At 44.3% G+C, this 12,712-nt stretch overlaps 1 protein-coding gene across 1 annotated transcript; it reads left to right on the top strand.

Annotated features, from left to right (window-relative positions):
• Positions 1-7,029: 7,029 nt before the first annotated feature.
• Positions 7,030-12,662, top strand: LOC105089844 (carbonyl reductase [NADPH] 1). Its single transcript, XM_010980995.3, has 3 exons — positions 7,030-7,445; positions 8,026-8,133; positions 12,104-12,662. The coding sequence occupies exons 1-3, from the start codon at positions 7,157-7,159 to the stop codon at positions 12,538-12,540; spliced, it is 834 nt and encodes a 277-aa protein (XP_010979297.1). The 5' UTR covers positions 7,030-7,156; the 3' UTR covers positions 12,541-12,662.
• The last annotated feature ends 50 nt before the right edge of the window (positions 12,663-12,712 follow it).

The raw sequence follows: 12,712 nt of genomic DNA on the forward strand, positions 1-12,712 counted from the left end.
AAACAGTAAACAAATGTTATCTATAGCCTGAGATATACCTAACAGCCTTTTCTCAAGGCTCTGCCTCCCAGGCTTGAACTTTAAAGGCATAGCACTTTTCATTCATATAGAGATAAAAAGTTACAGAACAGAAAATAACATTTGTCTTGTTGAAGGTATACAGGAGCATCATGACCAGGACTATGTGGAGAGCTGCAAGAACAAAGGATTAACACATCTCCCCCGGAGTGTGTTCCTACCAAGAGGTCTGCAACAACCAGCCACACCCCCTCCCCTTTTAGTATAAAAGCAGCCTGAATTCTAACTCGAGTGAAATGGTTCTCTAGTATACTAATCCACCATCCTCTCGGTATGCTGATTTTCCAAATAGTTGCTATTGTTTGCCCCAACACTTAGTCTCGCAATTTATTAGCCTGTTGTGTGGCTAGCAGTACGAGCTTGGACTCAGTAACAGTTCTTCCTGGAAAATAACATCAGACAAACCCAAAAGCACCTAACCAGTCCAGCCAGCCCTTGTCTGTGGATTCAACCAATTGCAGATCCAAAATATTAGGGAAAAAAAAAAACTCCAGGAAGTTCCAAAAAGCAAGACTTGAACTTGCTGTGCACCTGCAACTGCTTATATAGCATTTACGTTGTATTAGAAATTATATAAGTAATCTATATACTGTATAGCACAGGGAAATATATACAGGATCTTGTGGTGGCTCATGGTGAAAAAGAATATGACATGAATATATATATATGTTCACGTGTAACTGAAAAATTGTGCTCTACGCTGGAAATTGACACAACATTGTAAACTGACTATAATTCAGTAAAATAAAATTTTAAAAATAAAAATTATATAAGTAATCTAGAGATAACAAAGTATTTGGGAGAATGTGCCTAGATTATATGGAAATACTAGACCATTTTATATGAGGGATTTGAGCATCCTAGGATATTGGTATCCAAGGGGGCATCCTGAATACCAAGGGACAACCGTACTCATAAAAGCTGTCAAAGGTCATGAAAAACAAGTAAACACTGAGAATCTGTCATAAAGCAGAGGAAACGAAGGAGACATGACAGTTAAATGTAATGTGATATTCTGGAGGGAATCTGGAAATAGAAAAGGGATATTAGAGGGAAAACTAACGAAATCCAAATAAAGTTGGAGTTCAGTTCACGCTACTGTTCCAATGTTGTTTCTTAGTCATAACAAATGTACCATCATAGTGTTACCAAACTGAACTTGGGTCTGCTCATCCCCAGCAAAGCCAATTTAGTGAGCCCGGGTTGTGGTGAAAGAAATTATACCATTTATTGCAGGGCCCAGCAAGGAGTATGGACAGCTCATGCTCAAAAGACTGAACTCCTCAATGGTTTTCAAGGGAGCACTTTTAAAGGCAACATTTGTGGTGAGGGCTGCAGAATTCATGTCATTCTTCTGATTGGCTGCTGATGCTTTGGAAATCTCAATCATCAGCCTTCTTGTTCCAACCAGCCTGCTGTCTAGTGCTTGTGCTCAGCCTGTAGGGGTGGTGAGTGGGTGTCTTAGTTTCTGAAGAACAACTGAAAGATGTCTGTCAGATTCTTACCTTTGAGGAGGAACTGGGACTCTGTTTTATCAATGAACTATTCTCACTTTCTCCTTTGTTTTTTCTTTATTTCTGCATTCCCTAACTTCCCTAATTAGTAACTATCTGCTCTTTGGAACTCAGGAAGACCTAGGAGACTAAAGCCTTTTTCTACAAACAAGAAATGAGGGACACAGAGGAGCTTTTTTACCTGGGAGGGCCCCACAGGGTCCTGCTCAGTTTCAATAGTAAGATGTTGATAACAGAGGGAATTTGATGTGGGGTATTTGGTAAATCTCTATACAACATTTGCAACTTTTCAGTAAATCTATTCTAAAATTTAAAGTTTATTGGGAAAAAGGGGGGGGGCTGGAAATAGATGGTCCCAGATTTGGACCCAAGATTCACTAATGTCATTAAAAATCAAAGCTGTTCCTGATTTTCCACAGTACCATCCTCAGAGAGTCAGCAATTCACCACTTAGTTTGTTTCCTCATGATCTCAAGATAGCTGCTGCAGCTCCAGGCATCACATTCTCACACAAGTACATTTAAGACAGGAAGAAAAGGGGCCAATGAAACAACCATTTTCCTTTTATGAGAGAGAAAAATAATGTATACTCCCATTTTCCAGATGGGAATTGGCAAAGATTCTCTTCTTGACCAAACTCTAGCTAGGCTCTTCTAAGCCTTCTTTCTTCTTGAGTAGAACTCAGCCTGGGCCCATAAAATCTACTGACGGAGCACAACTGACTTCATCCACTCCCCTCCCCCTACATTAAAAGATGTGAACATTAACATAGTTTCTACAAGCTCAGTGCTGCTTGCCTAGGATGAACTCAGCCCCCTTAATGAGCTCCAGGCTGCCAGAAGAATTTACTATTTGTTCTAGCCAACAGCTAACAATAGGTCCTTTACCACCCTGTCGTAGAGCATTTACTAAACAGGACTTAAAATCTGTGAATTCTTCCTCTGTCCATTTGAGATATAGCTATATCTCCTACAACTCAGGACCTGAAAGCCATTCCTTTGAAATGAAATTAGAAAGGATAGGGCCTCTGTGTCCCAGATTCTGTGGAGCCCTGATGGGCATTTACACTTACCAGCCCTTTGTAATTTTCCCCTGACTCTACTCAAGCCCCTATATCCCCCTCCACTCCTTCAATCTCCCTTTAAAACATCCAGTCACCTCTGTAAAAACCAACTTGAGATCAATTCAAGCTGGAACCCCTTCCCTACTACAATAATACAGTACTGATTAAAATCTGTCCTTACCACTTTAACTAGTTTCTGACTTTGTTTGATAGGATTAAATAAATTGCTTGGAGTTAGAGATCTACGGAGCAGCTCAGCCACAATTTGATTCTGGGACTCAAAGTCCATGCTCTTACCCTTTAGGAAGACTTATTAAACAACCTAAACAAACATAAAGTATAAGAAAAGCCAGGGTCAAGTAGAGTTCTTTAAGGTTAAATAGCCAACGGCAAAGGAAATTATAGGCGCCATGGAACTGTGTACCTTAGGACAAGTGTAATAACTGCTTCAAAACCAGTAGGTAGTAAACATGTGCGTTTATTCCACAAATTAATAGATGTGATAAAATTCTCCAATGATGAAATAAAATTCATATTTTATGGCAAGATGAGAAAAATTTAAACATAAAATTTTTCTCTGCCCATTTGGCCTCCTCCTTTTCCTTCAGTGTGTATCTTGCACCTGCATTAACCAGACCTCCTTAGGAGATAATATTCCTTCTTAATCTTTCAAGGGGCCACGATAACCCATAATCCTCTACTCCCTTTGTAGATCTGGGTTTTGAAAACTGTCAATAATACATCATTTAACGTACAGCCCTCTGCCTCAAAAACTTATGTAACTGTTTGGACTTCTAATGGGCAGAACAGTTCTCAGAGCTTTCTGAGACACTATTCTCAGGTTCAGATCTCAGTTTGACTGGAATAAAATTTTCCATTTCTTTCTTAGATCGACTATTAGACTTTCTTAGTTTGACATCATTGACACCATATGGCAGACAGGATGATCTCAGACTTAACTCTGACAACTAAGAAGTATCTAAGTTAGCCATTAGCAGTGATAACAATGATCTGGGATTTCCGTCTTTAATCTTTTGTTTCATTTCTCAAATTGTTCAGAGCCCAGACAAGGGGCTTTGTATGGGAGGAGTAAGGGGCTCAAACACACCACCAGGATCAAGACTCAAATTTGACAGATGGGAAAAAAAATAATAAAAAATCATCCAAGGAGACCTTACTTCACTGGCCTTAAATTAGCATGTTTTTCAAAAAGTTTTCCATAGTGAAATCTGTCAGTTCTTTCTTTTGTGATTCTTCTCCTGTTCTTATGCATACAGAGTCATTTTCCCATACTGAAAAATATAAATTTTACTTACATTTCCCTATACTTGTTTTATGGTTTCACTTATAAAATGATAAATTTTGAAAATGAGAAATCACCTTCTGTCTCTCTTTAGAATTTAATTGGCATATATTTTAAGGTGAGTATCTTCTTTTGTTTTCCTTTCCAATCATTACTCTCTTTCCCCAGTACTGTTTCTGCGGAAGTTCTTTCTTTCCTCCTTTAACTGTTAGTGCCGCTTTGATCATGCCAACTAAAAACTGTCACTTGTCATCTTGCTGTGGAAGAATGAAGTCACTAACCACTGCAGTCACTCACCTTCAACATATACGGAAAGGAGTTCAGGGTGGAGATCAGGAATGACGTGTTCTGTGCTCTGGGGAAAAAATAGCAGCGTAGGCCTCCAGATAGTTAGATAATAGGAGAGGATTTTATAAGCCAAATTTCTTGCAGTATCTCGTACCTAGAAAAGCACTAAAATCCTTAATGGAAATATCTCCTCCTTGTGACTGGCAGCAACCTTCTTATGACCGGCAGCCACTTTCTGCCAAAAAGTGTGCTTGGTTGCACGTAACCCCCTTCACCCAAATCACATATATACTGACCTCCCCACTTACCTCTTCGGAGTAGTTCTTCAGAGCTATCTGAGAGGCTGTCTTTTGGGCTATAGTCCTCATTTTTACCCAAATAAAACGTAACTCACAGCACTCAACTTGTGTGGTTTTTTTTTCAGTTGACAATCATATACTCCATTCTTATTACTGCATTATATTTAACATACTGCATTTTCTGGAGCATTCTGCCCCATTGATCTGTCAATCCCTGTGTTGGTACCAGTGCTAAAATGATAGATAAATCAGGCTGAAAATCAGGATTCATGACCCTCTTAAAATTTGCCATTTGAAACAGCAGGCCCCTCACCTTGCGCAAAATTCCCTGCACACCATGTGCTATCGCTCAGTGCTTCTGTTAAGGAACTTAATACACCCCGCTTCCTTCTGACACTGACTCACCCCAGCTATGGAAGAAAGAAGCTAGTGATGGGGAAAGAACAGCAAGTGACAGAACCACAACACATTTGGATCAGGGAACAAATCCTAAACAAAGCTCTTCATTATCCTGAGTGAAAAAAAAAAAATTCCACAAGTTTACATAACGTACCACAAGATCTATGTAACATTTTTGAAACAAAAAATTTTAGAAATGGAGAACAGATTAGTGGTTCCCAGGGGATTGGATTGGGAGGAATGGGGAACAAGAGAGAGGTATCGCTGGTTATGAATGAACAACAGGAAGGATCATTGTGCTGATGGAAATGTTTTCAATCTTCTTGAGAAACAAGTCTCCATAGGTGATAAAATGATACAGCTACACTCACGTGCGTGCACACACACACACACACACAAGTGAAACTGAGGAAACATTAATATGTTTGGTGAATTGTTTTATGTAAATTTCCTGGCTAAGCCATCATACTGTAGCTTTGCAAAATACTATTTGTGAGGAAAACTGGGTGAAGTTAAGGAATCTCTGTGTTATTTCTTACTGCATGTGAATCTACATTTATCTCAATACAATTTTAAGTCAAAAAAAGCAAAGATCTTTCCCTGATTCTTAGTTTTGTGTTTTGCAACTAATTGGAAAACTGCCTTCAAATTGCAACATAATTGGAAAGAATCTAAGGCATGGCTGGTTCAACAGAACTTTCTGCTCTGATGGAAAGAAATATCATACAGGCACCTGCATTGTTCAATACAGCAGTCACTAACACATGGGACCATTTAGCACTTGAAATGTGGCTAGTGCAACTAAAGAACTGAATTTTAAATTGTATTATTTTGATTAAATTTACATTTGAATGGCCACTTGTGGCTACCAGAAGTGTGTGGACAGTCACCTGCCATTTCAGGAAACAAAGGATGTTGGGGCCATCAAGATATCAGCCTCAGCAGTTGCCCCCAAAGGTGCACCCTGAGGGGATTCAGGAGGGTGAAAAACAGGATACTGGCCCTAGGTAGTTATGCTGCATATCAAAGGAATAATTTCAATGAGCACAAACTCCTGCATCTTCCCATACATTGAAAAGCACTAAATTCATTAACTTCGGATGTCTGCTTTTCTTTAATTAACAGTAATCTTTTGAAGTTCGAACTACCTGGGGTGTTTGGCTTTTTCAAAAAAAATAAAAATAAAAATAAAACTCCTATATATCCTGGGTCTTCCCTTACCTCTTCAAAACAGTCCCTTAGGGCTTTCTGAAAGGCTGTATCCAAAGCTTAAGTCCTCATTAAGTCCCCCAGATAAAACGTAATTCCCAACTTTTAGGTTGTACATATTTTTTCAGTCAAAAAGAGACGGCACCAAAATGAAAATAATCTCATAGGCCTCTAATTCTTCAGTTTAAGTAGTATACAGTAAGGAAGGAAATTAAGTTCTCGCCACTGAACTAATTTATGAACTTTCTGAGGATCCATTTCCTCACTTTAAAATGGGCAGAATCAGATGCATTCTGGTAAGCTGTTCCAAGCCTGAGAAAGGACCACTTCCCCCCTGCACACTGGGGGACCTGGATACAGGTAATGTGACGACTCTGCAAGCGTCTAGGGAGGTAACCCTGCGATGGTTAGTAACCACTCTCCACCAACACGTGAAAATGCGCGGAGGATAAGCCAGTGGTTTTGCTGTCACATACTAACGGGAGAAATCAACACACATTTGATCTCTTCTCATGTTCTCAGCTTATTCCACAACTCTAGGTTCCAAAAATTTCAGTTCGACTTACATTTTTTTAAACACCAGTAAAAAAAAGTCCGTAAAAATTAACATTTCCTCAAGCGCAGGTGGGATTAGATAAATAGTTGGGTGAATACGAGGAAACCCTCTTAGAGAACAGAGGATAAGGGTTCTGTTTAAACACACTCAACAAGGCCAATGAGAATGAGTCTCTGCTGCCAGGCGGGCAGGCGCCCTCAGCGCCTCTTCAGCGGGACTGACGGGCTCACTTCAAAGGTCTCCAGAAGCTCTCCGCTCCCCTGGGAGGTCCCCCGGAGCCCTGGCCTGAAGGGGCGGGGCTGCGCCTGAGCCTGCGCCTGCGTACTTAAGCCAGGAGGCTCCGCCGCTGGGTCCAGCCAGGGCACGCTCGGGAGCTGCCGCGCGGTTGGGGAGAAATCAACCCGGTCCGCTCTGCGAGCGGCTGCACCGCTCGTCCTGTACCTGACTATGTCGTCGACCACCCGCGTGGCACTCGTGACCGGGGCCAACAAGGGCATCGGCTTCGCCATCGTGCGCGACCTGTGCCGAAATTTCTCGGGGGACGTGGTGCTCACGGCCCGGGATGTGGCGCGTGGCCAGGCGGCGGTGCAGCAGCTGCAGGCCGAGGGCCTGAGCCCGCGCTTCCACCAGCTGGACATCGACGACCTGCAGAGCATCCGCGCCCTGCGCGACTTCCTGCGCAACGAGTATGGGGGGCTCGACGTGCTGGTCAACAACGCGGGCATGGCCTTCAAAAGTAAGGGACTGGGAGCTCACAGGCAAGGCGGTCAGCCCCGAGCATCTCCCTCCAGGAGATCTGTCCAGATCTGTAGGGGAATCGCTGCGGTGGGGCTTCTTCCGCCTGCCCGGTCCAGAATGACAACCTAGGGAGGGAGATGGGAGAAGGGGTGCAGCTAGAGCAAAAGCTGCGGGGAATTAAACGCTTTCTAGACAGAGGGAACTTTATGTTTCTTAGGCTCTGAATCCTGGGGACCTTTGCCAGCTTGTCCCACAGCTTCTTTCTGATTGGACTTTAGGGCAGTTGGATGAATTTTTAATGCATTTTCAAATAAACAAGAAAATTGCAAAAGCTGGTTTGCAAAATTGTAAAAAGAGATCCCATGTGCGCACTTTTTGCACAGCCTCCCCCAGGGCATCACCTTACAAAACTGCAGTATCAAACCCAGAAATTCACATTGGCACAATGCTATTAACTAGCATTCACAATTCAATACGACAAAATTCAATAGATTTCACATGCAGTATTTTTTTATATGATTCTATGGAATGTTACCCCATGGCTAACCATTCACTCTATTTTCCTTCTCTACTGAAAGCTGCTGATACCACACCGTTTCATATTCAAGCAGAAGTGACCATGAAAACAAACTTCTTTGGTACCCGAGATGTGTGCACGGAGCTTCTGCCTCTAATAAAACCCCAAGGTAAGTCTGACTGGAGCCCAAGCTGCAGTGTTTCCGACCTCCAGTTTCATCTGCTGCTCCCCCACCCCATCTCTCATACTCATCTACACTGGCCTCTGTGCTGTGTCTCCACCTGGCCAGGTGCCCATCTGGTGGCCTCAGGTCCCTTCACACACTTGTCCAGGTCATTGGGGTTCTCTGTCCTGCTGGTTTTGTCCAGCTGGCCCTTTTATCTCTTCCAGGTCTTAAAGATCTCCTCCGGGAGCCCCTTTTCTTGCTCTCTGCCCATCACAGGGGGAATTCCCTTAGAATCCCATCCCAGACCATCTCTCCCCGCTCCCCCTCTCAGTGATCTTACTCAGGCTAGTGGAGCCTATGTTACCACCACTCATGAGGCCCCCTTAAAATCTGTCACTTGCCTACAACATTCCCAGAGCTCCAGACATACAATTTGTCTTCCTGCCTGTCCATCTTCTCCTCATTCTCACCCTTCCTCCCTTGAATCCCCCCATCGACAACAGAAATTTCCAAAGACTCTCATCCTTTCCCCAAATCATCTTGGCCACTGACCCCATCATCCACCCACCAGGATCCTGGGGGCCACCATGCCTGCCCCCAGCTGTCATTTACCAGGTCTTAAGAGTTGTCCTACTGAGTTTCTCCTCCATCCCAGCTCTAAAACACGCCCGCAGCTGTCATTTCCAGACAGTTGTAAACACTCCCATGAACACCCCCCCACCCCCGCAATGAGTCATTTTCTTTCTGCGCATCCTCTATATACTGTGCGCTCACTCCCTGCCCAGAAATCGTTCAGGAGCGAAACCCAAGCCCTCAGCATGGCTTGTAGGGATCTCTGATATCTGACCTGCCTAACTCCAGGTACATTTAGCTGCACTTCAATATGTTCAACGTTCCAGACAAAACAAATGCTCATACTCCTTTCGTTTAGACTACTGTGATACTTACCCCAAGGTAATGGGCCAGAGGGGAACCACCACTTTTAGAAAAGTTAAGGAGTGTGGCTTGAAATTGAGTGCATGCATTTACAGTTTACAGTCAGCTTCTGCCCTCCTTTCCCCATCCTGTCCTCCTGGGAAGTTGTACTCCTTCTAAGACTTGGGTCACTGGGGCCTCAAGTCAGCTCTTTAGAAGGTCACCTTATCCCTCCCCTCGTCCCAACACTTGGGGGCAGCAGTGAGTTCCCGGTGTCACCACTGCACCTGCTGGTCCTCTTGGACCTCCTACTGATGACTTGACACTGACCATTTCTCCGACTTAGCGGGGCCATTTCTTGCTGTGTCTGGACTTTGTCCAGGAGGAGGAATGGGTGCTCTCGGATTTGCTGAGGCAGCCTCTGTTTAACAGTTTATCTTGCCTCATGAAAGCCAGAGTTATTGGAAATTTAAATACATGCTATACATATAGTAAGAGCACAAGGTTTATTTACCTTTTGAAATAGGAGACTTCTTCTATTTTGTTGGGGAAAAAGCCACAAGAATTCATCTTATCCTGACTTAATCTAGCGTGTGATTCTGTTCTGAGTAGTCAGACCAGAAGGGTCAAAATCTTACCCAGCTGTGGGGAGCGGGCTCCACGTGCTGCTCTAATCCTTGGGGACGTGGTCGGTGGGAGGGACTGGCGTGGTGCACATTGGAAGATGAAGCAGCCACATCCAGGAGTTTATTGCCTCCAGAGAACTTTGGATCTGCTGATCAAGCTTCCGTAATACGAGTTCCTGTTTTCGCACTGACTCTAGACTTCCTGAGATAGACTGCTTAATACAGAATGAAAAAGAGGCTGTCATTTGGTCAGTGATTATAAGCAACCTAGAAGAAGTTAATAGCGTTTCCCTATCGACTGCCCAGGTGCAAGACACAGGAACACATGTCAAGGCCCTTTTACTAGCATAGCTGCGTTTCCTGTGTACCCGTTAACCATTCTGACTTCCTCTCCTGCAGCTTTCTTCTTTCTGTTTTGCCTCTCCAAATTTTGCGTTTTGGAGTCATGAGATATGTCATTTTTGTTATGAGAGAGGCTGATCATAATTTTGAGAGTGAAATTAAGTAGCCTATTTATAGAGGCTCTGAATGGTGCTCACTGCAGCATTCTGACAAACTGGTTCCATTCTGTCTTAAGGACAATGGCATGTCTATGAGTTTCCTAGTTGCTTCTTACTCCTTACATCTTCCAGGTTAGACGAAGGACATGGAATAATTGACCCCTTTCTAACGTGTCCATCTTAGAAGAATGCCTGGAAGATAATAAGACAGTTTCTCTAAATCACTTCATTCCGGAGGATCACTGAGTAGCAGTCCGAGAGCCATTTACTATCTGTTGATATTTCCTGAACTCCCAAACCTTTAGTAGGATGGAAATCAGTGAGCCACGCAATTTCTGTTGGCACCTCTTTTCCCCATGCGTGGGTCACAGGTTCACATTTTCGCCCGTGCCTGGCATTTTTGGTTGGAAACTGGACAATGCAGGATTTTATAGCTACTCCTGCTATTAGACATTCCCTCCCTCAGGCTTGTGAGTGTTCATTGCTATTGTTCAGTCAGTGGCTGGATTACTTTTTGCAGTCAAGTCTCCACCCGCCTCCGCTTGCAGTGGGTGAAGCCTCTGATGTCGCATCTCAGAAGATACAGCCTGGCTCAGACCCGCAGTCACCCCGGATGACAGTGGGGTTAGCAGGGCTCTCTTCTGCTGTCGCTTTCCTGGACCACACCCAGAGCTCGTAAGCTCCACTGTTCGCTGGCTGATCGCCCTACTGTTTTGAACAGTACACACCAGAAACCGCTCCTCAGATTGATCCTGACCCAATTAAATTCAGGCTCTTTTGAAAGGGTAGTTTCTGTGGTCTGTGTTTGAGATCAGTTCTCAACCTAGGAGGGCTCTCATCAGTATCTCTCTCTAATTTACTGTGGCCAACCTGCTGACTCATGTGATTTAACTCATATTTCTAACAAAGCTCCCGGGCTCCCCCTAATTGTTTCTCAACACAGCTGCCATTGTTTCTGAGAGCGCCCTTAGGATTGAACTTACCTGTACACTGAAATGAAATGACTTCCTTTTGGGAGGACTGGAGACCGCTCAGCATTTATGTCCTGCCTCTTTCTCGTGTGCAGAATCTCTCAGCCACTGTCTGAATTAGGGGAGGGGACGGGGCACACTTCTCTCTCAGTGGCACTCCTGCTGTAGGAGCTGGGAGGGAGGGGTGGGCATCTCTGGTCTTAGCTCGCCTCCCTTTGCGTGATCCTTCTGCCTTACAAACAAGCTGCGGCAAGGGCCGTCTAGGCCCCAGTGTTCTCACTATGCCCAGCCCAGGGTAGAACCTTTGTCCCACAAGTGAGGGCCGTTAGGTGAGCTGAAAGTGGAAGCCCTCACCTCCTGGATGCACGTGCCAGGATCTGAACTTCTGCTACAGGTGGCTGAGGAGCAGGATGAGAACGCTGATGTCCCACCCACCCTGGGAGCACACCACAGCCCGGCAGGTGCTCGGATGCACCATGAAAGTGTGGCCAGAAAGGGGGAGGGGACAGAGCAGGCCATGCTGGAAATACCAGAAACTCTCTATTCTGACCTGACTTATTGTAGATATTCTGGAATAAATGTTTCTTCATTTTTGCTGCATGCCCTGAGGACCATTTCCACAGACTTTAAATAGCTGAGTTTTTTAAAATAATTTTCACAAGTTTTTCTGGGTAGTAGATTCACAGAACTCTTTCCCTTGCCATTATTTATTTATTGAGTTCAAGTGAAATATTTTATTCCTATAATTTTTCAAACAATAAACCCCCAGATCCTTTCAATCCAACGTTAGAAATAACGGGTTGTTACAATAATCAAACAGATAAAACCCAGTGAGTACCCCACTCCCAAAATACGTTCTCATCCTTCCCTCACATCCTCTTACAAGAAGAAAGTCCTGTCCCAGATCGGGTATTCATCCTTCTGCTCGCTTTTCCATGTAACGATGTGTGTTTTATCTCAGGCAGAGTCGTGAATGTGTCTAGTTCTGTGAGTGTCATGGCTCTTAAAAACTGCAGCCCCGAACTGCAGGAGAAGTTCAGAAGTGAGACCATCACAGAGGACGAGCTGGTGGGGCTCATGAACAAGTTTGTGGAAGACACAAAGAATGGGGTGCACAAGAAGGCGGGCTGGCCTGATACTGCATATGGAGTGACCAAAATTGGTGTCACCGTCCTGTCCCGGATCCATGCCAGGAAACTGAGTGAGCAGAGGAGAGGGGACAGGATCCTCCTGAATGCCTGCTGCCCAGGCTGGGTGAGAACTGACATGGCCGGACCCAAAGCCCCCAAGAGCCCGGAAGAAGGAGCAGAGACCCCGGTGTACTTGGCCCTTTTGCCCTCAGGTGCCGAGGGGCCTCACGGCAAGTTTGTTTCCGAGAAAAAAGTTGTAGAATGGTGAGCTCAGTCACAGCCCTGCCCATGGGGCCGATTACGCTGCCTGTCCCAGTTTCACCAAAAGGACACTTACACTGTCAAAAATATCCCTATGCAAAAAAAAAAAAAAAAAAAAAAGAATCAAAATATCACTATCAAGTCCTCACTGGGAGATGGCTACTAGTTTTTGAAGCCTT

The sequence above is a fragment of the Camelus dromedarius genome, chromosome 2 (assembly GCF_036321535.1).
Source record: "Camelus dromedarius isolate mCamDro1 chromosome 2, mCamDro1.pat, whole genome shotgun sequence".
Lineage (NCBI taxonomy): Eukaryota > Metazoa > Chordata > Mammalia > Artiodactyla > Camelidae > Camelus > Camelus dromedarius.